Genomic DNA, 24,909 nt, shown 5'->3' on the forward strand with positions numbered 1-24,909 from the left:
CAGGAAGGAAAACCGTTTTGAATATTTTTGTTGATTCTTTTAATTGCGTTAATTTGATTTTTAATTGTTTTAAATTGATTTGAATTGTGTTAAATTGATTATTTAATTATTTATATTTTACTCTAATGTACCGGTAAGTTTTCAATTTTTTCGTTTTTTTCCGTTTTAATTTCTGGAGGGTATCATATGGAAGTGTTCTACGTACTATATTGAGGTAAACTCCTCTTATTATTTTACTAAGCCATTTTTAAAGTAAAATTGCTAATTTAAGGACATCATTAACTTGTCAACAGGCATGTTCATTTTTAAATCATGAGAGAGTGCATGTGAAATAGCTATCCTCAAATCTAGCACAGACATTTTTAATGTCTGTCACTGAATTTTTTTTTTTTTATTATTTTATTGATTAATTGTTTTATTCACTTCATGGTGTAAAGTGGATATACTGGGTGATTTTTACATCCCCCCAACTAAAAATTAATAATGTAACTGGATTGTTAGTATTTTTCGTCAAAATTTTTGCCTGTTTACAATTCTGTGGTCTCCTTAAATCTAAACTATTGTATTTATAGTCTCACTAATCAAAATTATTAGGGGCATTCAAATATCTATCTAAGGTACTTTCCATATTTATATTTCAATGATTCATGATTTTTCATGTTCCTACATATCTCAACTTGAATCATACTAATTTTGATCTCACTGTTTTTAGTTTGTGCTGCAGTAACAGAAAGAAGGAAGACACCTATGTCAAATTATGGATTTGCTGAAATTGTAGCATCTTTAAGTCAAGTTTCTCACCAAAGAAGGAAATAGGCCAAAGGCCATTTGTGAAAGGATGGTGGCTGTGTATGGCAACAGTGCACCTTCAGAGTACCAGGTGAAATTCTGGTCAAAACAATTCAAATGCGGGTAGAGAGTCCATTGAAGACGATCCACGTTCAGGAAGGCCTGTGACACTGACCACTCCAGAAATGTGCCAAGCTATGGAAACCCTTGTGCTGAATGTTAAACCATCCTCCATGAACATTTGGGGATGACTAAGATCAGTGCAAAGTGGGCCCCTAATTTCTGACCCCTGTACAGAAGCAATTCAGAGTATGATGTTGTGAGGAGAATTTAGAGCTTTATGAAATGGATCCTGAAACTTTTATCTCCAGAATTGTTATGGGTGATGAAACATGGGTTCATCACTGGGATCCCGAGACCAAGGAAGCACAAGGGTTCTCCCCCCACCCAAAAATTTCGGACACAACCTTCAGTTGGAAAGATTATGGCCACCATTTTTTGGGATGCTGAGGGAATTTTGTACATTCACTACTTGGAACACAAGTAGACAGTCACCAGGAGTCATATGCATCCCTACTGTACAACCTAAGGGATGTTATAAAGTAATAACACCATGGAAAACTTTCCAGAGGTGTGTTGTTTCTTCACGACAATGCATTGGTGCACAGGTCACATGCTGCTGCTGCTGCTTTGAGAGACTGATTTACAGAACTTACTCATCCACCTTACAGTTTGGATCTTTCCCCCAGTGACTATTTCCTGTTTCGACACCTCAAAAAAATCGTACATGGATGTCACTTTGCTGATGATAATAAACCTAAGCCTGCTGTTTCTGCATTCTTTGATGGAAGGACAAAGAATTTTGTTTGGTATTCCTCATTGCCAACAAAATGGAACAAGTGTATTGAAGTCCAGGGGAGTTACATTGAAAAATAAAAACAAATGTTTGCCTCTTTTTCATTTCCTTCATAATTATCTAGATAATTTATTGAACCCCCCTCTTATAAGAAAATTCATAATATAAAGGATCATTGTCAATTTTATATGTGCAGTATTTAACACTTTATCATGCAGCCATGTGTGAATACTTCATGTGTTATTTTTATTTATTTATTTGTCTGTTTGTAACTAATTTGCACCCAATTTCTGTTGTAATTGCATGTCAGCATTTTTCATTGAATTTATTTTTTTTTTCTGTTTGCAATTCTGTAGTTAAAGCTGAAATATTGTGTTGTTTCTTGGTCACCAGTACTACAACCATTAAGAAATCAAAATATTTTATAATCTATAAACATAAATTTTATGTTCTTAATGCAGTAGTTTAGTTTAAAGATAAATAAAATTTCCTGTCCGTTAACTTTTTATATAGACATAATTTAGTAGATTGACAGAGAATTTTTTTTTTTTTTTTTTTTTGTTAGTATCACTGATGCATTATAAAATTTATAAAAATAAAATATCTCAATTATAAAAAAATAATTAATTAATTAAAAGTTTTGTAACTTAAGTGGTCGTCACAGAACTCTATTGAAACAAATTGATTTTGCAGAAAGTTTGCAGTACTGCTCAATATCACTGAAAATAAAGAAATAGGTAGTTTTGGATTAGTTCTGTCAGTTTCAGTATGAGAACCAATCAGATGCTGTTATGAAAGAAGAAAGAATTGACATACAGTAACCTTTGGTTGGGAAAGTGTGCAAAGAAGCAGAAAATATAAAAAGTTATCCCAAATTATTCTTGACATTTTAATAATTCCTCATAGCAATTCTGAGTGTCAGAGAGTACTTAGATTGTCTCTTGCTGGTGCAGTTTTCGAATGCCCCTGACAGCCGAGTCTAAACAGCAGTGTCATTGTTATGAACAAAACTTGCACATATCATTTCTTATGAGGTGCAAAGTCTGCTACAGTATCTTTCTTGAATCAATCATAATCAGTTGATGTGTAACAGATAATCCAAACAGAAATCCACATCAGGAAAGTGTTAAGTAAGCTAATGTTTAAAGACATACTGTACTGGTAAACAGTCCTGTGGTATAATACATATTTTTAATAAAAAATATGTATTATATCACTGAAATTTAATTTCTAGTGCAGTGTAGTCTTTGAAAAACTTCCCTTTTTCTGTAAAATCTCTTGCTTTCCTCCTTCCAACAAATTACTAATCTCCAGCTTTTTGAAAGGCAAAATTGGCATCTGTGTATCTATTCACTTGTCCATAACAGTGTACTTTGTCAACTACATTAGGAGATCTGTAGATTCCCCCCCCCCCCAAAAATAATATTGCCAAATGTTTGGAAAAACATATTGAGAAAATAACAGCATGAATGGGGCAACAATTTTCTGGCATAGTTTATAATGTAAGTAAATGCATACTGAAGCCCAGTTGGCTGATATAGACTAAAGGCATTCAGATGATGAATGCTGTACAGCTGCAAGCATTTCTAAACTTGAAACAAAACAAAACAAGTCAGCTAAAAAAGGAGAGTGAGCAAATGAAACCTGGTCTCCTTATTCAACTTTGGTTTGTCTTTTTGCCAAGCTGGCTCCTTTCCTCCCCCCATAAGGTGGAATTTAATTTTACAGACATTTTCTGGAGGGTACTGAGTGAAGTCTAAAAAACATTGGTCAAACTTACTATTTATAAAACCGAAGATTTCTTCCTTTTATGGCTTCTAATAATAAGTTCCAGATTCTGTACTAAGTCTAATAACAAAAATAATTACATGAATAGTTACTTGAATCATCTCTAAGGTGATTTTTGCTGCTATTTTAAATATAATTTACCACTGTTGATCTATTTTTTTCAGAATTTCCTCTAAAAAAGGTTATATGATGCCTGGAAATTCTTCTCTCCCCCCCTACCTTTATTATACAAGGAGCGATATGTGAAAGTTATGCCTCCTATTTTTTCCTCAGAAAATTTAATTCCTACAACTACACCTTTTGCATCAATTAATCCTCAGTCATTGATAAACACTGTTATTTTTTCCACAAAGTCACGATCAGTTTCTATGCACTTCCAGCATCTCTAAGTCAGATGCTGTATTCTAATCCTGTAAACATCCTTACTCTTGCTCTAGAGGGCTTTGCGAATACTGTGCTTGAGATGGTCATCATCCACAAAATGGGTTTCATGGAGTACATCCTTCAGCATCCGAAGAGGTGATAGTTAGGTGCAAGATCCAGACTAAGGGGTGAGGAAGAACAGTGCACCCCAGTTTTGCAATGGCCTTCATCGGGTGCAGACTGGTGTGGGGTCCTGGAGAGAAGAACCTCAAATTTTTTGTCCATTCGAACTCTACGGATGCAGGCTTTCAACGTTTCCACATATTGATCTGAGTTGACTGTGGTGCCACGTTCCAAGAAGTCCAGAAGCAAGACCCCCATCTTGAAATGGGGTCTTGCCCATTTCAAGATATGGTCCCAAAACATTGTTGCCATGACTTTACCAGCAGAAGGCTGTCGGTAAAGTGTCTTACACGACATATAACTGTACAGTAAACCCCCACTATTCGCGGTATCTGTATTTGTGGTTTTGCGTATTTGCGGTCACTGATTTAATATAAAATGAAACCTAAAAATATATGAATTTCAAAGCGCCGTGAACATTTTCCACCATAAAAACATGGCATGGCTAAAATCCTGGTCAAAACAGCACTCAGTTGGTGGGGGGGGGTGACAAAATCGCAAGCACAGATGTTTCCCGCTAATCCTTGTTCAGTATATGTTATGTGCTTGTCATGGAAGGTTTCATCGTTTGCTTTTAATTGATATGCTTACAAAAGTGAAAAAATCTACCATTTTGCAGTGTGTTAGTGTAAACAGACTTTTTTGAGTGTGTTAACGGTTAAAAGAAAGTGACTTTATTGTGGACAAATTCTTTTTTAACCCCTATAAAAATATGGCTACGAATAACAAGGGAATTGTGAGAAGATCAAAGAAGGCGATGACATTAGGGAGTAAAATTGAGTCATTAGACAAAATTTTTAATGGTGAAAGTGTCTTGTCAGTGGGAAAACATAAAATCAATGAGTCAATGGTACGATCAATCAAGAAATCGGAAGAAAAAATCTGCCGTAGTGTCTGTGAAGATGCACTAATTGCTTCAAAAATTTGCTCTGTAACTTGTGATGTTAAATTAGAAAAAAATAGAAAAGGCTTTAAATCTGTGGATAGAAGACCAAACTCAAAATAAAATTCTAAGTTCACTCATCATTTGTGAAAAGGCAAAACACCTTTATCAGCACTTTAGCGAAACTGGTGATAGCACTGGCGGGATAACTTTTTTAGCTAGCAAAGGCTGGTTTGAAAGATTTGTTTGAAATTTCTAATAAATATTACCTTTAATATTAAATTATTTCTTATTTTCATTTCGATGCCTTATGCTTGTATTTCACTATGTACTGTCTATGTACATAGTCATATTATGTAGGTACATATAATACATACATAGACAAAATTTTAGACTAGTTTTTCTTATATATTTCATACTTTGGAACGGAACCCTTTTATTACTATTGGGAGCCATAACTCAGTATTCGCATTTTCGGTATTCGTGGCATTTCTCAGGAACGTAACCCCCGCGAATAGTGGAGGTTTACTGTACTCACATCTACAGTATTGTCACTATAAACATTTTTGAGACTCATATGGATTTCAATAGGTGTCACTTCTTCCTTGGTAAGAAATTCGATCACCACTCTTTGCTTGATACATATATCCGTTACATCCACCATTTTGAACTATCCATGTGCTGTACTCACAAGACCAATTACAGTGCTACTCAGTATGGTGAAACTAGATTGAGTGGTCACTAGATACTTCTAGTGACCACTCACGTGAAAAGATCTATGGCGCCACATTTGAAAGCAAAAAGCTAGGAGGCATTACCTATCCTTGTATAAGTTATTTCAAAAAGTTAATATATTTGCATTAGTGGGTGTCCAAGATCTTTTTTTTTTTATTCTTTTTTTTTAAAAATATTTTCTACATTCCATCATCTTTTTTTGAATATGATTAGAATGCTAATGATGATTTTTTTTTTTTTTTTTTTTTTTTTACTGTTAAGTCTTTATTTATTTATTTATTTAGTATAATGAACATTTTGTATTCACTATTTTCACTATTTTGTATAGTGATTTTGTAATAATGAACATTTTTATCATTTAAATTCATTTCCATTAATTTTTAATTCAGAATTTGTATAAATTATAAATTATTTGAACAAGCTTTCTTTTTTATTCTTCTGTCTTTATCTGTCTTCTTTATTATAACCCTCTTTTTTTATTATTTTGTTTTCACGAGCTCTTAATCATTTATCTGCAGATTTTTTGAAAAGCAGAAAATAGACTGGCAGAGTGAAGCACCTGAAGCAGCTTTACAGACATCATTAACTACATCAGCATCAGCTGCATCAGCCCAACAATTGCAGTCTGGTCGTAAAGCTTCTCAAGACAGACCTCAGCCTGCTGCTTTCAGGCAACAGCCTCCACCAATGAAGGTAAAATTATGTGAACAGTATGTATGGGTATTTCCCCAACAATATTGGGTTTGGGACCAGCAGACTGCTGCAGTCAGCAAAATGACATATAGAAAATACTTATTAATAATGGGAAGAGAAGGGTTACAATTCCCAGAAAGTGAAAAATAATTCTTCTGTTAACTTTCTGTGACAGAATATGAAAAATTAGTGTTTCCAAGGTAGACTTATACAAGGGTGTGCTGAAAAGTATTGCCTCTTAGTTAATAATTTCTGTATAGTATTTACAGTGGGGGTTTTATTTGCTGTTTCATTTGCAGGTTTACACTGTTTTAAATGGTAGTGTCTTTGAATGTGTGGTTCAAACAATGTACAGGTAATGAGTTTCTAAATGCCAAAAATGTTAGATGTGTCAAGCCCTGAACCTTGGATTCCCTATTACGATCTAGAGAGCAAGAGACAGTCCAAGGAATTTTGCCATAAAACATCTCCATATCAAAAAAAAAAATTCAGTCCAAGCATCAGCTGGCAAAGTGATACTGGCTGTTTTATGGGATTCTGTGAATGTTATCCACACTGAACTTCAAAAAAAAAGTACCACTGCAGTTCAGCGTGATACGTTGAGACATTGTACAAGCTCCAAAAAAAAAAAAATAATAATAATTAAATGAGTAAGGCCTGGCAGTAGAGTAATACTGCATCAACACCTTGATGTATATATACAGTAATGGCAGGAATTTCATTATTTGGATTTAAAATTGTCCTGCATTCTCCTATATAGCCAAAGTTTGACTTTAAACATTTTTTTTTTTTTTTTTTTTTGTTTTGTTCCAGTTTCAGAGGCAACAGATATGACTCTGAAGAAATTAAATAATTAAATTAAAGACAACTTTCTTTTTGACTAAAAGAATTTTATTTTGTACCTCCATAGCCTAGTGGTCAGTAGCACAAGTGCAATAGTACACGCTTTTTGAGTAGACTGGGGTTCAAGCCTCTGACTGCTAAATACAGTCTATCTGCCAACCTGCACTGGACCAGCGTGGCAGATTATGGTCTATTTCCCTCAACAACAAATTGTTGAAGAGGCTTCCATCCTGCAGTGGATTGATAATGGCTGCTACTTACTTACTTACTTACTTACTTGACAAGCTCCAAAAAAAAAATTAAATGAGTAAGGCCTGGCAGTAGAGTAATACTGCTTCAACACCTTCACGTATATATGCAGTAATGGCAAGAACTTCATTGCTTGGATTTAAAATTGTCCTGCATTCTCCTATATAGCCAAAGTTTGACTAAAAATTTTTTTTTGTTTTTGTTTTGTTTTGTTTTGTTTTGTTTTGTTCCAATGCTTAAAGAGCATTTCAGAGGCAACAGATATGATTCTGAAGAAATTAAATAATTAAATTAAAGACAACTTTCTTTTTGACTAAAAGAATTTTATTTTGTACCTCCATAGCCTAGTGGTCAGTAGCACAAGTGCAATAGTACACGCTTTTTGAGTAGACTGGGGTTCAAGCCTCTGACTGCTAAATACAGTCTATCTGCCAACCTGCACTGGACCAGCGTGGCAGATTATGGTCTATTTCCCTCAACAACAAATTGTTGAAGAGGCTTCCATCCTGCAGTGGATTGATAATGGCTGCTACTTACTTACTTACTTACTTACTTGACAAGCTCCAAAAAAAAAATTAAATGAGTAAGGCCTGGCAGTAGAGTAATACTGCTTCAACACCTTCACGTATATATGCAGTAATGGCAAGAACTTCATTGCTTGGATTTAAAATTGTCCTGCATTCTCCTATATAGCCAAAGTTTGACTAAAAATTTTTTTTTGTTTTTGTTTTGTTTTGTTTTGTTTTGTTTTGTTCCAATGCTTAAAGAGCATTTCAGAGGCAACAGATATGATTCTGAAGAAATTATATAATTAAATTAAAGACAACTTTCTTTTTGACTCAAAGAATTTTATTTGTATGTCATATAAAATTTTATTAAGCACTAGATAAAATGTATTGAGTTAGGTGAGGCACATGTATAAAAATGATATAATGATATATCAAATTAATGAGAACTTTTTTATCTATAAATATGTCTTTTATTTTTGATTTATCCCTGTTTAAAGATGTATGCAGTAAGGGGTATTGCTTTTCAGTCTGCCATTATGCACATACTGTGTGTCAAAACAGTACATCATATTAGAGGCTCAACATATTAGTAGTAGTAGTAGTAGTAGTAGTAGTGGCACTTGATGCAAGAAAGCAGTGTAGGAGCTTATGCAGCATCAGCCAAAAAAAAAAAAGAAAAAAAAAAAATCACACCATACCCTCCAATTGCCTGTCCAGTTCCTCCTTAAATTTATTTAACCTATCAACTTCCACAACGACAGATGGAAGTTTGTTCCAGCAATTAACCACCCGCTGGCTAAAGGCAAATTTCCGCACATCTATTCTACATCTATCCTTTCTTAATTTGAACTTATGTCCCCGTAGGTTCGTATTCTGAACAAGTGGGAGGATCCCATCAGAATTCAGCGTGCTCAACCCATTCAAGGCCTTATAGACCTCAATCAGATCACCACGCAGGTGCCTAGTCTCCAGCCACTGCAATTTGCAGAACTTAAGCCTCTCTTGGTAAGAGGATCCCTTCATTCCCCTCACCAATCGTGTTGCTCTTCTCTGTACACGCTCAAGCAAATCTACATCCTTCCTAAAATGAGGCCTCCAGACCTGTACGCAGTACTCAAGGCGTGGCCTGACCATTGCCTTATACAGAGGGACAATCACCTCCTTTTCCCTGCTAGCAAAATTCCTATATATCATTGACAAAACCCCATGACCTGCCCTAGCAGCCTGTCTACATTGCTCAGAAAACTTCATATCTGACTGCACAATTACTCCCAGGTCTTTTTCATTTTCTACCACCTTAAGTGTAGTACCACACAGTTGGTACGTTTCTCTGGGGTTACTTCTACCCATATGCGGTACTTTGCATTTGTCAAGGTTAAACTTCAGTTGCCACTTCTTAGCCCATCTGCCCAAATTATCTAGATCCTGTTGCAGTAGCACACTGCCATTACTGTCATTAACAACCCTGCCAACCTTCGTGTCATCTGCAAACTTCGACATTAAGCCTGATATACCTTCATCAATATCATTGATAAATATACAAAACAACAGTGGCCCCAACACCGAACCCTGTGGGACTCCACTAATAACATTAGTCCACGAAGAGCAGCACCCATTGATTACCACCCTCTGTCTTCTCCCACTTAACCATCCTTTTATCCATTGTAGCAACTTACCCTTAATACCATTCTGCTCCAATTTGTACAGTAGTCTTCCATGCGCAACAGTGTCAAAAGCTTTCCTGAAATCCAAGTATATGATATCAAAATTATTTTTTGCATCTAGTTCCTTTGTGACCACATCATAATAACCAATCAAATTTGTCAGACAAGACTTTCCCTTAACAAACCCATGCTGTGTCTGAATTATTGCTGCAGTCTTGTCTAGATGATCCTGCAATGCATCTTTAACCAGTGACTCCATTATTTTACCCGGAACAGAAGTTAAACTAACTGGTCTGTAATTATTCGTGTCACCCTTCGAACCTCCTTTGTGAATTGGGGATACATTTGCACATCTCCAGTCCGTGGGAACCTCCCCTGAATCCAAGGATGCTCTCATAATTATGGCTAAGGGTTTGCTTAGTTGCTTTGCCGCCTCCTTTAATATAACTGGATAGATCCCATCCGCCCCAGGTGCCTTTCTTATGTTTAACTTCAACAATTTCTCCTCCACTTTGCTCTCAGTTATTACAAAATCATTAAGCACACTGCTACAATTTGATAACCTTCTTCCATTTTCAAACTGTAATGATTCCTCACGTGTGAATGTAGATGCAAAATACTCATTCAGTTTGTTTGCTATCTGAGCAGGATCATCAACAGTCGAACCATCGATGTCAAGTGGACCAATCATATTCAGCCCCTTCCTTTTAGAGTTTATATAAGTAAAGAAATCCTTGCTGTTTTTCTTAGCATCTTTTGCCAAAGATTTCTCGTAATCCGCCTTTGCCTGCCGAACCTCCTTTGTGACCTGATTACAGACTAGCTTATATCTGCTACAGGTTTCTGCGTCGCCTGATAATTTATATGCATCCCATGCATTTTTCTTCTCTGTCACGAGTCTCATTAGTTCATTTGATAACCATTTAGGCCTAAACCTTGAACAATATTTCTTCATCGGTATGAAAAGTCTAGTAGCTTCCACGATTAATTCCTTGAATGCTTCCCACTTAGAATTTACTGTTTGTAACATCGTCAGTCGATCCCACTGTACAGAATTTAAAAACTGTCTGAGACCACTGTACTCCCCTTTACGGAAGCAAAAACCCTTTCCTTTACCCCTGACGGTAGTTACCTCTTTGAGTAAATCCCACTTCAGCACACTGTGATCACTGCCACCTAGTGGTTCCTTTATCTGCAAATTCTTAATACACGAATGATCACTGCTGATAACCAGATCAAGAGTATTACTTTCTCTGGTTGCCTCTCGAACATGCTGCTGCAGAAAACAATCATCCAATAAATCCACAAAAGTCTGACTAGTGTGTGAGTGACCAACCCACAAGTTCCAGTCAATATCTGGGAAGTTAAAATCCCCCATTATAAGACATTCTGATTTACTGGCCCACTCTATTTCTCTGTACAATTGTTCATTGTACTCATTCGAGTCATTAGGCCTATAACACACTCCTACTCTTATTTTTGCTTTTGCAGTGCTTATGTCACACCAAACTGACTCAACAGTGCACTGTCCATCTATATCAACTGGATGCACTTCTTTTGATTTTATGTTTTTCTTAATTAACAGCATAACACCTCCTCCCTTTCTGTCCTGTCTATCCTTTCTGTACACATTGTACTCCCCAAATTCCAGTTCTGCATTCCTTATATCTTTGTGACACCACGTCTCTGCTATCCCAACAATATCCGCCTTTGATGTCTTGACCAACACTTCAAATTCATCAAATTTATTTACTATACTTCTAGCATTGGTATACATGCAAGCATACATGCTCCTATGCCTATTCCTTATTACCCTAACACATCCCATATACCCAACTATTCCAGGATGACTGCCATCCGTCCCTGAAACCCCCAACACCCCTCGCTCCAGGTTGCTTCTTATTCTAATAGAAGTTGTGCAAGAATCACCTTCACCTCTGCCTGCGGTTACTGTTAAACTATTAGTCTTTGTATCCCCCCAAGCTAGCAGTTTTCCGACCCACCTAACACTGCCTCGATAGCATCAGCAAATATTCTTGCACCCTTTCTATTTAAGTGTATCCCATCCCTGTAGAAGCAATCTCTCCTGTTAACAAGTACAGTCCAGGCTGAAAAAAATTCTACCCCTTGAGCCTTGCACAATCTTTCCAGGGCCGAATTGATCGACAAGGCTCTCGTCATATACTCCCTCCTATCGTGTCTGGGCAGAATTGCAGACACTTTTAAATTCAACCCTAATTCTCGGCTTTTTTTCAACAGTGACCTGTACTTGTTGAGTAATTCTGCCGGTCTCCTACTCTTAATATCATTAGTGCCAACGTGTACAACTATATCACCTTTTGTGCCCTTGAAAGATGATATCCGCTCTACAACGTCATCAACCTTTGCCCCTGGCAGACATACCCTGGTCCTGTTCCACCTATCCTTTTTACATAGCATGTTCCCCGTTTCCCTGACAATAGAGTCACCAACAACTAATAGTTCCTGTGGGACCAGCGCATTCTGCCTTGGGGGTTGCCGCTGTGTTGCGTTATGACCAAGTGCAAGCTCTGGCGTTGATGTGGGCAGCTGAGAGCTTGATGGGCCCCTCAATTTATTTCCTTCGAGGGCATCCACCCTGTCCTTCAAACTCTCATATAGGCCCATAACAACGCTGAGTTGTCGCCTGATTTCCTTACACTCCTTACATCGCGCACACACAAAGACATCCCCCATGGCAATATCATGTTCCGTTCCAGAGAGTTCGGCAAACATTTCACAAGTTGCACATTTTTTTAGGCTGTGACGCGTTGGAGAATCGCCCCCCCTCAGTTCTCCCCCGAGTCACAACACTCCTGCCACTTTGTGCCCGTTGCTTTGCTGCTCTAGTTCGGGGCATGGTAGTTTAAATTAATAAAATCAATAAATTAAATGTCAGTAGTATTTGAATAGAAACTATGAAATAGAAACAGTGAAGCGTATTACTATATAATTATGCGTTAGAGCTACCTCAATTAAAAAATTTGAATTCCCTACAAAAACTTTGAATTCCCTATATACAAAAACAATGGCTACAAAAATCGAACAAAAATAACGGTTTTACCTATCGTAAGTAAAATCCACAAAAACTCTTTATCTAAATTAAAATAAAAAATAACCAGCGTAACTATAACTATATGACTACGTATTAAGTACAATATAAAACAACAATCATGTAAATAAAAGGCAAACACTTATCGTTTTTGCGGAGCCTGTAACTGTCAGCTGTAACTTTTAAATAGAGTCAGCGCCCTCAATAAATTCCATAAACAAATTTTAACCACAAATTGTGTGGTTAAAATTTGTTTATACAGAACCTTCCAAATTGGAAAATCTTAGGACCTGATCCTTGCTGAATTTTGGGGTAGTTATATTAGAGTTGTGATGGAGGGACAAAAAGTACAGCATTTCTAAACAGCACTTTATTATTTACAGAGTCCATTAAAAAAGTATTATATTCTACAGTTCATTTAAAGTAGTATAATTTCCCCTTTAAAATATACAATACACAATTGATAAAACTTTCAGCCAGTTTCCTGACTGAAGTCTCCCCATCAAGTTTCTTTAATCCTTTTATGAGTAAACATATTGATATACATATTTCTTGTTTTGGGTCTGTGGAGTACCATATATGTTAATTTATGTTTTTGGAGGTCATTTTGAACATATTTCAAATAATGTGTTCTTGTATGTATGAATTTCTTAATTTTTCTAGTATATGCAGCCATGTGTTTCTGACTAATAATGATTTTATTAGATGACAGCACAAAAAATAGCTTTGAAAATCAAACAGGGACATTACACCTGTCAGCCATTGTCTATTTTTAGCTTTAAAAAAATCAAATGATACATAAATAGATGTAGAGCAGCGGTTCCCAACCTGTGGTTCGCACTAAAAATTCTGTAATGGCGTCCACTTAGATTTACATAAGAAATCTTGGAAACAAGCTTTTGAATTGAAAAAGGCAGAATGATTAGGAAAAATTGAAGGATAAGAATAGACTTTAGATAGTGGAAAATAAATAGCATAATGAGTTCTATGTTTCCCACAGAGAGGAGTGCCTTTAACCGGAACGAATTGTAAAGAATGGCAGTTGAAAGCTTTGTGAAATGTTTCAGTGAGAAAGGTAGGGAAGGAAAGAGAGAGATACTTAGCTTGAGAAGCTGGCAAATAAATTTGTATAAATGTAATAATTAAATGAAGGCAAGGAGGAATGAGGCAAAATAAATAGAGAGGGATTTGATTGGCTAGGGTTGTGATGTGTAGAAAGGGGGAAATGGTTCATGGAAGAAACATGATATATTTCTTCTGTGATATGATTATTATATAAATTATAAATGGAATATTATATGGAATTTTGGCTTGGAATTATTTTAATTTTGGCATGAAAACAAGAGTAGTGTGTGAAGAAGGAAGAAAAGGTTTGCGAGTGGAAGTGGAAGAAGGGGTTCGCAAGTCAAAAAAGGTTGGGAGCTGGTGATGTAGATGATATCATTGCTTCAAAAAAAAAAAGTAACAAGTTTTTCTTTTTACAATTTTTTTTACTTTAATGGTGGGCATTTGTGGCAAAATAAGAAGAAATTAATATTTAAAAGCATGTAGGTACATGCTTTCATTTTTACTTTCAAAATGAAAGTGAAAGTTTCCCGCCCCTATCAAAAATTCACTACACTAAGCCCATTTGAGAAACTCGCTCATGGATGAGTCAAAATGCAGCCTTTTTCACAATACATAATGATTTGTATTTGCACCACAATCCTCTGGGCCACCTACTTTTCTTTCAAGCAGCATATGGTCAAGTACAAATGAAGTTGCTGTGTTGATGCCGTTTACAAACAATCTAAAAGTCGTTTAGTGAATGTGTTACATCTGTTTAATGCTTACCTTATGAATTGAGAGATCCAGAAAAAACTGAGTAATTATAATTTGCCAATCTTGCCATAATTTGCCATAAATAGCAGTAGACAGATATGACTCTGGCAAAGAAATTAAATAGATAATAGAAATTAAGGAAAGATGAAGAGATGTTTAGCTGAAAGAATTTCAGTCTCACATCCTTTCAGCAGTATGCCATATATTTATATTTTGGAATTTTGTGGGTAGTATGTATTATGAACTTCTGTGGCTCTGAGTTAAAATCTGTAATTGCACAATCTGCTTTGACGCATTTTTGAGCAAACAGTCAGATTTGTCTATTTCAGCGGTTCCCAACCTTTTTTGACTCGCGAACCCCTTTCAACATAATATTTATATTGTGAATCCCCAAGCCTATATTCTCTGATATCATATAAAAGTACTGAATTTTCATTATAAAATATTTCCAGCAATCACGATTGTATAAGCGATATTGCATAATAAAAATTATTAAGATCCAAACTAGATTTTTAACAGGCTAAGAGTAGAAAACTTGCTTCTTGTCCAAATGGTAGCCAAGCATTCTGGTCTTTCCAAAGCTATTGGCCGCAACTTTTGCCCATCTCTGTTCCTGCCTCTGTCAAAACTAAATGGTTCTATTGTCACATCAGCCAAAGATAAAGCTGACCTGCTAGCAACCTATTTTTCTTCCAACTCATGTATTGATGATCTTGGTAAATCACCTCAAACAGTTCCAGTACACTCCATTCAGTGAATCCTGTGGTTTTCCATCAGAAGGATTTTGATGATTCTGATGCTATGAAAGCTCCAAGTCCTGATGGTATTTCTCCACTTGTTCTCAAAACATGTGCCTATGAACTTATTCCTGTTTTGTGTCGTCTTGCTTCACTTTCTTATTTCAAAGGTGTTTTTGCTTCTGCTTGGAAATTTGCTCATATCCAGCCAGTTCCTAAAAAAGGGTGACAAAACGCTTCCATCCAATTATTGTCCCATTGTGATTACTTCTACTCTTTCCAAAGTAATGGAGAAATAAATTAACTGCCACCTCTTAAAACTATCTGGAAATCTTTCATCTGGTCAACGATCGCCAGCATGGATTCCGTCAGTGTCTTTGTTGATATTCTGGTGATATTCTGGCTTATGTACATCTATGCAAGAACTTCTAGAAGAGACAGAAAACAAATGAAACCATAAGAGAGAAAATAGAAGTGAAAAGAATATTAACACTATCAAAGAAAAGCGTCTCACATGGTATGGACATGTAAAACGGATGCAAGAAACCAGATATCCAAAGGCTATCCTGGAATGGATACCTCCAAGGAGGACATGGATGGATGGAGAACGGGAGTGCATGACAGCCCGGGGTTTAACTGACTAAGACATCTTGAACTGCACTTTATGGTGGGAAAAAATTCCTACCAAAAAATAACTTGTAGGCTGAGGAAACCCATTGTAAATGGAAACACTCCCCTTGAAGAAGAAGAAGAAGTACATCTATGGACAAATTGAATGGAAAGGTTTTTGGTGAAACTAAGCCATTGCTTTTGACATTTCAAAGGCTTTTGATTGTGTTTGGCATAAAAAAGGTCTTCTAAATAAGCTTCCATCCTATGGTTTGTGAGCTTTGTAATTGGATATCCAGTTTTCTCTTTAACTGCTCACTGTGGGTGATGGTAGATGGTAGATGGCTCTTTGTCTTCTTACTTCTCCACTAATGCTGGTATACCCCAAGGTTCAGTTCTTTCTCCCACTCTTTTCCTCTTGTATATTAATGGTCTTCTTCCATTGACCCGAAATCCTATCCATAGTTTTGCTGGTGATAGCACAATACTTTCCACCTTCCAGTTTGAGAAACCCTGCCCTTTTTAGCATTAACATTAGCATTAGTAAAGGCATTTGATGCAAGAAAGCAAGCTTATGCAGCATCAGCCCAAAAAAAAAATAAATAAAATAAATAAATAAAAAATAACCACTTCCACTTCACCCCTCTGTTCGTTCAAAATACCTGTCCAGCTGAGCCTTAAACTTATTTAGGCTATCAACTTCCACGACAAGGGATGGAAGTCTGTTCCACCAACCAACCACCCGTCTGCCCTGCACGGGTGAGTACAGGCAAATTTCCGCACGTCTATCCTACATCTGTCTTTCCTCAGTTTGAATTTATGCCCTCTCAGGTGATTATTCTGAGCAAGAGGAAGAATCCCATCAGCATTGAGCATGCTCAAACCATTCAAGGCTTTATACACCTCTATCAGATCACCTCGCTGGTGCCTAGTCTCCAGACACTGTAATTTGCAAAACTTAAGCCTTTCTTCGTAAGAGCACCCCTTTGTTCCATTCACTAATCTTGTTGCCCTTCTCTATACTCGTTCCAGCAGCTCTACATCCTTCTTGAAATGAGGCCTCCAGACCTGTATACAGTACTCTAGGTGTGGCCTGACCATTGCCTTATACAAGGGAATAATCACCTCCTTATCCCTGCTAGAAAAATTCCTATATATCATTGACAATACACCATGAACTACTCTTGCAGCCCGTCTGCACTGCTCAGAAAACTTCATATCTGCCTGCACAACCACCCCCAGGTCCCTTTCATTCTCTACCACTGTCAGTGTAGTACCACAGAGTTGATACGTTGCTCTGGGGTTGCTGTTTCCCATATGTAGTACTTTACATTTGTCAATGTTAAACTTCATTTGCCACCTCTCAGCCCATCTGCTCAACCTTTCCAGATCCTGTTGCAGCAGCATAGTGTCAGTAGTGTCCTTGACAACCCTGCCTACCTTTGTATCGTCTGCAAACTTGGACATTAAGCTTGATATACCATCATCAATATCATTTATGAATACAGAAAACAATAATGGACCCAACACTGAGCCCTGAGGGACTCCACTAATAACATTAGTCCACGACGAGCAGTGTCCATTGATTACCACTCTCTGTCTTCTCCCCCTCAGCCACCCCAGCAGCAATTTGCCTCCAATGCCCTGCTGAAACAGCTTCAACTTCTCGAGTATCCACTGCCAAATCCTTTAATGCTGATCTCCAGGAATTCTCCAGTGAGGCAAAGAAAACTTAATTTCAGTCCTTTTAAAACTCAGTCCTGTCTTATATCTCGTAAAACGGATTCTTCTTCTCCTATGCTTATATTCGATGACACTCCGATTTCTAGGCAAGATCTTGGGGATTACCATGACTTCAAGCACATTACAACTATTGCTTCTTCTGCATCTAAAAAATTGGTTTTCTCTTTCGCTCTCAGTGTTACTTTTCTTCCAAAACAGCTGTTCACTCTGTACAAATTGCAAATCCGCCCTACCATGAAATATTGTTCCCACATCTGGGGTGGTGTCCCCAAAACCTCTTGCAGGCTTCTAGATTCCATTCAAAAGAGGGTAGTTGGGTTAATTAATTACTCATCTCTAACAGAGTCTCTCCACTCTGTCTCTTAGATGTTGTTTCTGTTGCATGTCTTTTCTACAGATACTTCCATGGGCTCTGTTCTTCTGAATTGGCTTCTATATTTCTCACTCTCTTTTAAAGCAGTCCAAACACATGATGCAACCAGTGAACATCCTTTTACTGTCCACCTTCAAACTCACAAAACCAGCTTTTCTTCTTCCTCATTTATTCATTCAACTTCTGTTTTCTGGAACAACCTTCCTTCATACGTATTTCCTAAAAATTACAATCTACAGAAGTTCAAGTCTAATGTCAACAAATATCCTCTTTCATCTTTTCAACCCATGCACGGCACTAAGTACTATCTGTTCTAAAAAAAAAAAAAAAAGTACCTATACGTAACAATGATCCTTGAGAATGAAAAAAAAAAAAATAGTACGGAAAACATGTATTTAAAAAAGGTTGTTTAGGCACGGGTAATACCCTTCCATCATTTCTACTTCCCAGTTAGTATGAATGCATCGTTTATTCATGTGAATGAACCTTCAGAACGAGTGGCCGAGGTATTGCACTGCTTTGAATAAGTAACTTCACCAGACTAATGTTACTTATTCTCAGCGGTTACCACCACCCAGATGGTACCGGTTCGAAGCTTGTTCGCTTACAAGTTAGCTGGTTGGGCAGGTACCCTGTTGTTGCAATAGTGACAACCCGGTTATGAAGTATAACTACACAATATGAGAGATGCTTGATGATGTGCATGGCTTAAAACTATTTCTTGACTAAACCTCCAAGAGTATGAAAAAGGTTGTTTATGCATGGGTAATACACTTCCATCATTTCTACTACCCTGGTAGTATGCATGCATCTGATTATATCTCACACTACCCATGCATAAACAACTTTTTTCATACTCGTAGACATTTAGTTAAGAAATAATTTTAGATATTTATTTAACATGTAGTTTACAATAATATACCTATGTAAATCTAAGCAGACACCATAATGGAATTTTTAGTGCAAACCCCCTGGAACACTTTCGCGAACCACCGGTTGGGAACCGCTGGTCTATTTAATAAAAAAAACCAGGAAATTGGAGTATTTCTGCTTTTTCAACTTCCTTTTTCCATTAATAGTTTAATTAGGTCTACTGGACAGTTAGCTATCAACAGCCCCTCCAGTTCCCCCCCCCTTTTAGATGTTTGAATCCTCCAGTATTTCTAGTGGTGTGGGAGGGAAAAGTACATCCCACGTTATTTTAAATCAAGGAAGTTCAAACTCAAGGTGATGAAAGAATAGCAAAAATAAATAAAAAGTAAGACTGCCAGTATGAGTTTGGGCCCAGTTTCAAAAGTCTCACCTAAAAGAACTACTAAGGATTGCAGTTCTCATAGATTTGCCTACATAATATGGTGGATTCCAGTAAATTTGCCACCGGTTAATCGGGGCAGTCATTTATTTGGGAAAAACCCTAAAAAACAGAAGCCAATCGAGAAAATAGCCAGGGGTTTACTTTGCTTAATTGGGACAACATGCCATTTATCAGGGCAGGAGACTGCAGCACTGGAGATTACCCTACGATTGTCTCTGACCATACCACGTGGTTCCATTGGATTTCTGGAGGTCACAACCATAAAACAATAAAAACAATTAGCAGTCACCTGTTTATTGGGCTTTTCTGTTGCAGTCTTTCATAAATGGATAGTAAATTCAATCTTATTGAATTTGCGATAATACCGACAGCTGGAATTCTGTGGGTTATTATGGTGAAACATGTTTACATTTCCATGGAATCTACAAACGTATAAAAAAATTAATTTTCAGAATCTTCTCTTCATTCCTATTTTTAAAGCTTTTTAACTTGCTACTCCATTCTCGCTTGCACATATCGTGTGACATGCAATTTATGCATGCCGTGTTCTTTATTATTGATTATTTGTTATTGTTTTAAATTTTAACCCCCACCCACAAATGTCAACTAGTTAGTATGTACATATTAATTCTTCCGATTTCGACATATCATTTAATTTTTAATTGGTAAGGTAATAAAGGCAGTGGTGAGCTATAGTGGGCTTGCGAGAGCCCATTATTTTTTTTGAAAATTTGCGAGCCTGTTGTTGAGACGATCATTTATTTTACAAATAAAATCCTGAATGCAATTAATGAATATCCAGAGCCGAAACTACGGTGGGGAGAGCGGGGCTCATTCCCAGCATTTTAATGGCGCAATCAGTCGGTTATGTATTTTAAAATTGCTTCATTTTTGATTTAATTATAGTCGGACCTCTGTTTAACAAACTTCTTTATAGCGAATTTTTTTGATACCCCTTGGTAATTATATTTAAATAGTTTCCGTTGAACAAAGAAAATTTGCTTGTAACGAACAGATTAAGAGAGACAACTTTGTATGCATTGTTCTCACCCCTGGCCTTTAGGCAATTTAGGTAATTAGAAAGTGTTAATTAAGGGTGAAAGGGATTACCGTTTCACAATGTTAGTGGTGTCCATAAAACCCATGCAGTCACGTACCGAGAAGTCGCACTAGTCAATATGCTTTCCATAGCCAGTCAGAGGATTAAGAAGATTCTCGACACGGATTATATATTCTCCGACAAACAGGCATATGTTTTTCGGAGAAGTGAGTGATCCATGCCTTCCAGTAAATATCTCCTGTCTATGTTTACATGGTCGCAGTAGCTGAATATCCGTGTGATTCCGACATTTTGCGGTGCCTCCGTAGCCAGGTGGGAAGGAGCAGCAGTGCGTAGCACACGTTTCTTGATTAGACCGGGATTCGAGCCCATCGCTACCAAATACGGAGGATGCGGAAAGGTCTGGGAATGACCACCGCATATTCCCGGAGCAATATGGCCTTAGTTGCCAATGCTCCTAAAAACCAAAACAACAACAACAACAACAGCTCCGACATTTTGCACTGTATTCAAAGAACCAGTGAGAGTAGCAACGTAGATGGGGGGGGGGATTGAGGCAACTAAAGTATTATATAAACTTTAAGAAGATGAAATGTTGGCAGATTTTGAAACTTTGTCGAGCTTTTCACCATGTAGAAAATGTTCTAAAATATAATGGCATATAGGCAATAATTAGCATTATATCACCAATTTCCAAAAAACTAGCGCAAATTAAGGATGATTGCTAAAGAACTTGATGTGGAAACTATAAAGATCGGTCGGGTGTTTGGGCCACGATGAGTAGCTTGTAGCTTGCGGACAGCAGTTGTAGATTGGAGGAATTATCCCGTTTTGTGCAAACATTTTGAATCAGAAGTTAAATATTCCAGATTATTAAATTGACTTTTAAATTTGGAATTTTCTTAGCCATTTAGCACTAATGATCGACATCCTGCAGGAGTGCTCTTGCATTTCAGGAGCTTTACAGAATCACAATGGTAATAAAAGCAGATAAATTAATTATTCAAACTATCAATGCTATTGCTAATTTGAAAAATTCTGAAAGAAATTATGAAGCTAAAATTGAGAGCTTGTTGAAGTGGAAAGAATTTGTAGGAATCAAAATCGAAAGTAAAAAAATTACCTTGTGACAAGTTATTAAATGTACTGTTTTATCCTTAAAGGATAAGTTATTAATGCAACAGGGTGATTTTAAATTAAATAAACAAAATAACGATACCATTGAAAGAAATTTTAAACGTATGCCACCTGAAATTGTGGAATGTGAAAGAACTTTTGTCTCGGTGGCAAAATAGTGAAAACTGAATAAGAAATTTAAGTTTTCTGATAAAATATGAAATAAAAATTAATGATTTTAGAGATTTTGTCAAAAAAAGTTTATCTTTGAAACCATTGCGATTAGCAGTGCTGAAGCTGAGTTCAGCTTTCAGCGTAATGAATAATATTGTGACAGTTGAACACGTTGCAGATTATGATGACCGTACATCTAAATGGGAAACCATTCCTTCAATTTGATCCGTATCGTTAAGTCAAATCATTCCTCTGTAATCATTGCTCAGCTATTGAGCAAACCAGAAGATTGACAACAAATACAGTATTAATAAAGAAATAAATTTATATGGCAATTTTTAGAATAAATTTTTCTTGAATATTTGTAAAATAATTTTTTTGTGTAATCTGTGATTTTTTTGTGTACTTTTTATAGAAAGTTTGTTTTTGTTTTTTATGTAATATTTGTTTTTATATTGTGGAATGTTTTGTGATAGTTTTTATGTTATTTGTGATATGGAAAATATTTCATGTTATTTGTGATATGAAAAATATTTCATGTTATTTTTTATTCGCAATATTAAAATTTTATCATGAAAAAAATGTATCCATCATAATGTATCCCTAGTTGTTTAAAAAAAGACGAATAAAAAAGTTGCACAGGTGCCGAGCACGCGCGCGGTAGATGGTTTATGCGAAACATCCTTTGCGTTTCTTTTAGGTATTTTGATTTATATATATCGATTATGAAATAAAAGAGATTTTTTATTGTAACAGTCGATTTCGGTTATTTGGGACACATCGGGACTAGTGCATTTTGGCCCGATTAAGTGGCTGCCCCAATTATCCGAAGTTTCACGTAAATAGTTAAAAATACAGCGTACCCCCCCCCCCCCTTACAATTAGTTCACCGTACAATCAAATCATGTTACGACGAACTCGCCATAGTAAAGTACCGTTCACTATACAATGTGTAGTAAGCGCCGGTCATTGTAATCACGTTCGTGAATTGAATTTTAATTCAATTAAACAGTGATTCTAATTAGCAAAAATAGGATATTAAGCACAAATTTACTCTTTATTACCTTACCAATTAAAAAATTAAATGATACGTGAAATTCGGAAGAATATACGTGAAAATCGGAATAATTAATACGCACTGTAATATGTACATACTAACTAAACTAGTTGACATTTCTGTTCACTGACATTTGTGGGTGGGGGTTAAAATTTAAAACAGTAAAAAGATAAGCAATCAATAACAAAGATCACGGCACACACAAATTGCAAGTAACACAATATGTGCCGCAAGTGAGAACGGAGTAACGAGTTACAAAGCTTTAAAAATAGAAATGAAGAGAAGATTCTGAAAATTATTTTTTTTATATGATTGAAGATTCCATGGAAGTGTAAACACATTTCACCATAATAACCCACAGAATTCCAGCTGTCAGTATTATCGCAAATTCAATAAGATCGAGTTTACTATCTGTTTATGATAGATTGCACTAACAGAAAAGTCCAATAAACAGGTGGCTGCTAATTGTTTTTATTGTTTTATGGGTGTGACCTCCAGAAATCCGACCGAACTACGTGGTACGGTCGGAGACAATCACAGGGTAATCTCCAGTACTGAGGTCTCCTGCCCCGATTAAACAGCATTTTGTCCCAATTAAGCGAAGTAAACCCCGGCTATTTTCTCGATTGGTTTCTGTTTTTTAAGATTTGCCCCAAATAAACGGCTGCCCCAATTAACCGGTGGCCCAAATAACGGGAATGCACTGTATTTTATTGATCATTCACAGATTTTCATAATTTCTGGCAGATGAGATACAATGTATTTATGATAACTAAAGTAAGATGTATACTTGCAAGTGCAACATATCTAAATATCTCTGTAAAACAGCACCGATTGATGTACCGATCTTGTAGTTGAAGCAACATACACAGCTGTTAGGGGAACCTAACAATGGAATGTAACGAAAATGCAAGACGAAAAAAGAAATTGTTGACAAATATTTGTATTGTTGCAATTATACTTACTGCAGTAGTAACTTCAGGAAGCATGATTGTGATGTCATACTATTCAAAAATTCTAAAAAGTTAGAACTCAAGTCACTGTTGTATCCAGTTATCATCGTAAGGCAAGGCATGATGACCAGGTTTTTAAGTTTTTTTTTTTTTTTAGATAGACCTAGACGTTTTACACATTCACTTATACGCATGGTTAAGGGGGTAATAAGCTGCACCTGTATCACCCCCTAAATCTGCCCCTGACTCCAGATATCATAACGGTCACGCGCTCTAATCACACTACTAGTAGTGCAGCATAGGAAGTTCCTCTAGTGGAAGCCGTGGATGACGTCACCTCCGTGACCGATCAAATTTACTCGGTTGAAAGTTGGAAAAACTGCGAGTCCATTGTTAAAATATTCACAGCTCACCACTGAATAAAGGATAAATTTGTGGTTAATATCTTTACTTTTATAGCCTGTGGATAATATTCCTCCTATTTTCGCTAATTAGAATCGCTGTTTAATAGAATTAAAATTCAATTCACAATGACCGGCGCTTACTACACATAGTGAACGGTACCTTACTATGGTGAGTTCATTGTAACGTGATTTTACTGTACAGTAAAATACCTGGATACAGAGGTGCTTTCCTGTTTGGTAGCTTATTTCCTATTCTAGTGCTCTCAATCAATTAACTTATATATTCATTACAGCCGTTGTGTCCCTAGTCCATAATCCATATTACTATATTTTAATATTCCTCTTCAACCTCTTATAAATACAATTTTTATATATATATATATCTTAGAAGCAATAGAGGTCCTTCTGTAACTGTTTGTGACTGCTAAAAAGATCTTAGCATTCTGACACCTATTGAAGGCATAACCGGGAAGAGTAGCATGGGGGAAGAAGTACCTCAATGCATTTATTTTTTACAGAATCTTTTGATGAACAAAAGATTCTGTAAAACATTCTTCTACCACCTTTCTCTATGTGTGAATGTCATAAACACTTATTTCTGATTTACCAATTGATAAACCAATAAGAAAGAATAGAGAGGATTCTTCACATGTGTTTAGTTTTGGGTAAATATTCTCCCACACCAATGGTAATGCTGACAAAATTATTATGCATGTTCTCAAGTTTGCTGCGATTTTAGTGCCTAATTAGGAATCACAATCGAGGAATGATAAAACTGAAGTTTCTGGGCTTGGATTTAGACTCAATCCAGGACTGTATAGAGTTCAGAGTAGTTCAGAATGAAAGTATTGAAATCTTTGCCAAAGAGAAAAAAAAATCAAGATCTGAATTTTTTCCAGGAGAAAGGGTCAGAAAAGCTTTA

At 36.4% G+C, this 24,909-nt stretch overlaps 1 protein-coding gene across 1 annotated transcript in view; it reads left to right on the top strand.

Moving 5' to 3' along the window:
- LOC150091371 (zinc finger C4H2 domain-containing protein) overlaps positions 1-24,909 on the top strand; it is a 100,430-nt gene that overhangs the window by 60,008 nt on the left and 15,513 nt on the right. The window contains exon 4 of the mRNA XM_090383509.1: positions 6,116-6,290. Within this exon, the coding sequence (XP_090239635.1) occupies positions 6,116-6,290 (175 nt within the window). The remainder of the gene's footprint in view (positions 1-6,115; positions 6,291-24,909) is intronic.

This window comes from Mastigoproctus giganteus, chromosome 1, assembly GCF_048544385.1.
Source record: "Mastigoproctus giganteus isolate SK-2022 chromosome 1, ASM4854438v1, whole genome shotgun sequence".
NCBI classification, from domain to species: domain Eukaryota; kingdom Metazoa; phylum Arthropoda; class Arachnida; order Uropygi; family Thelyphonidae; genus Mastigoproctus; species Mastigoproctus giganteus.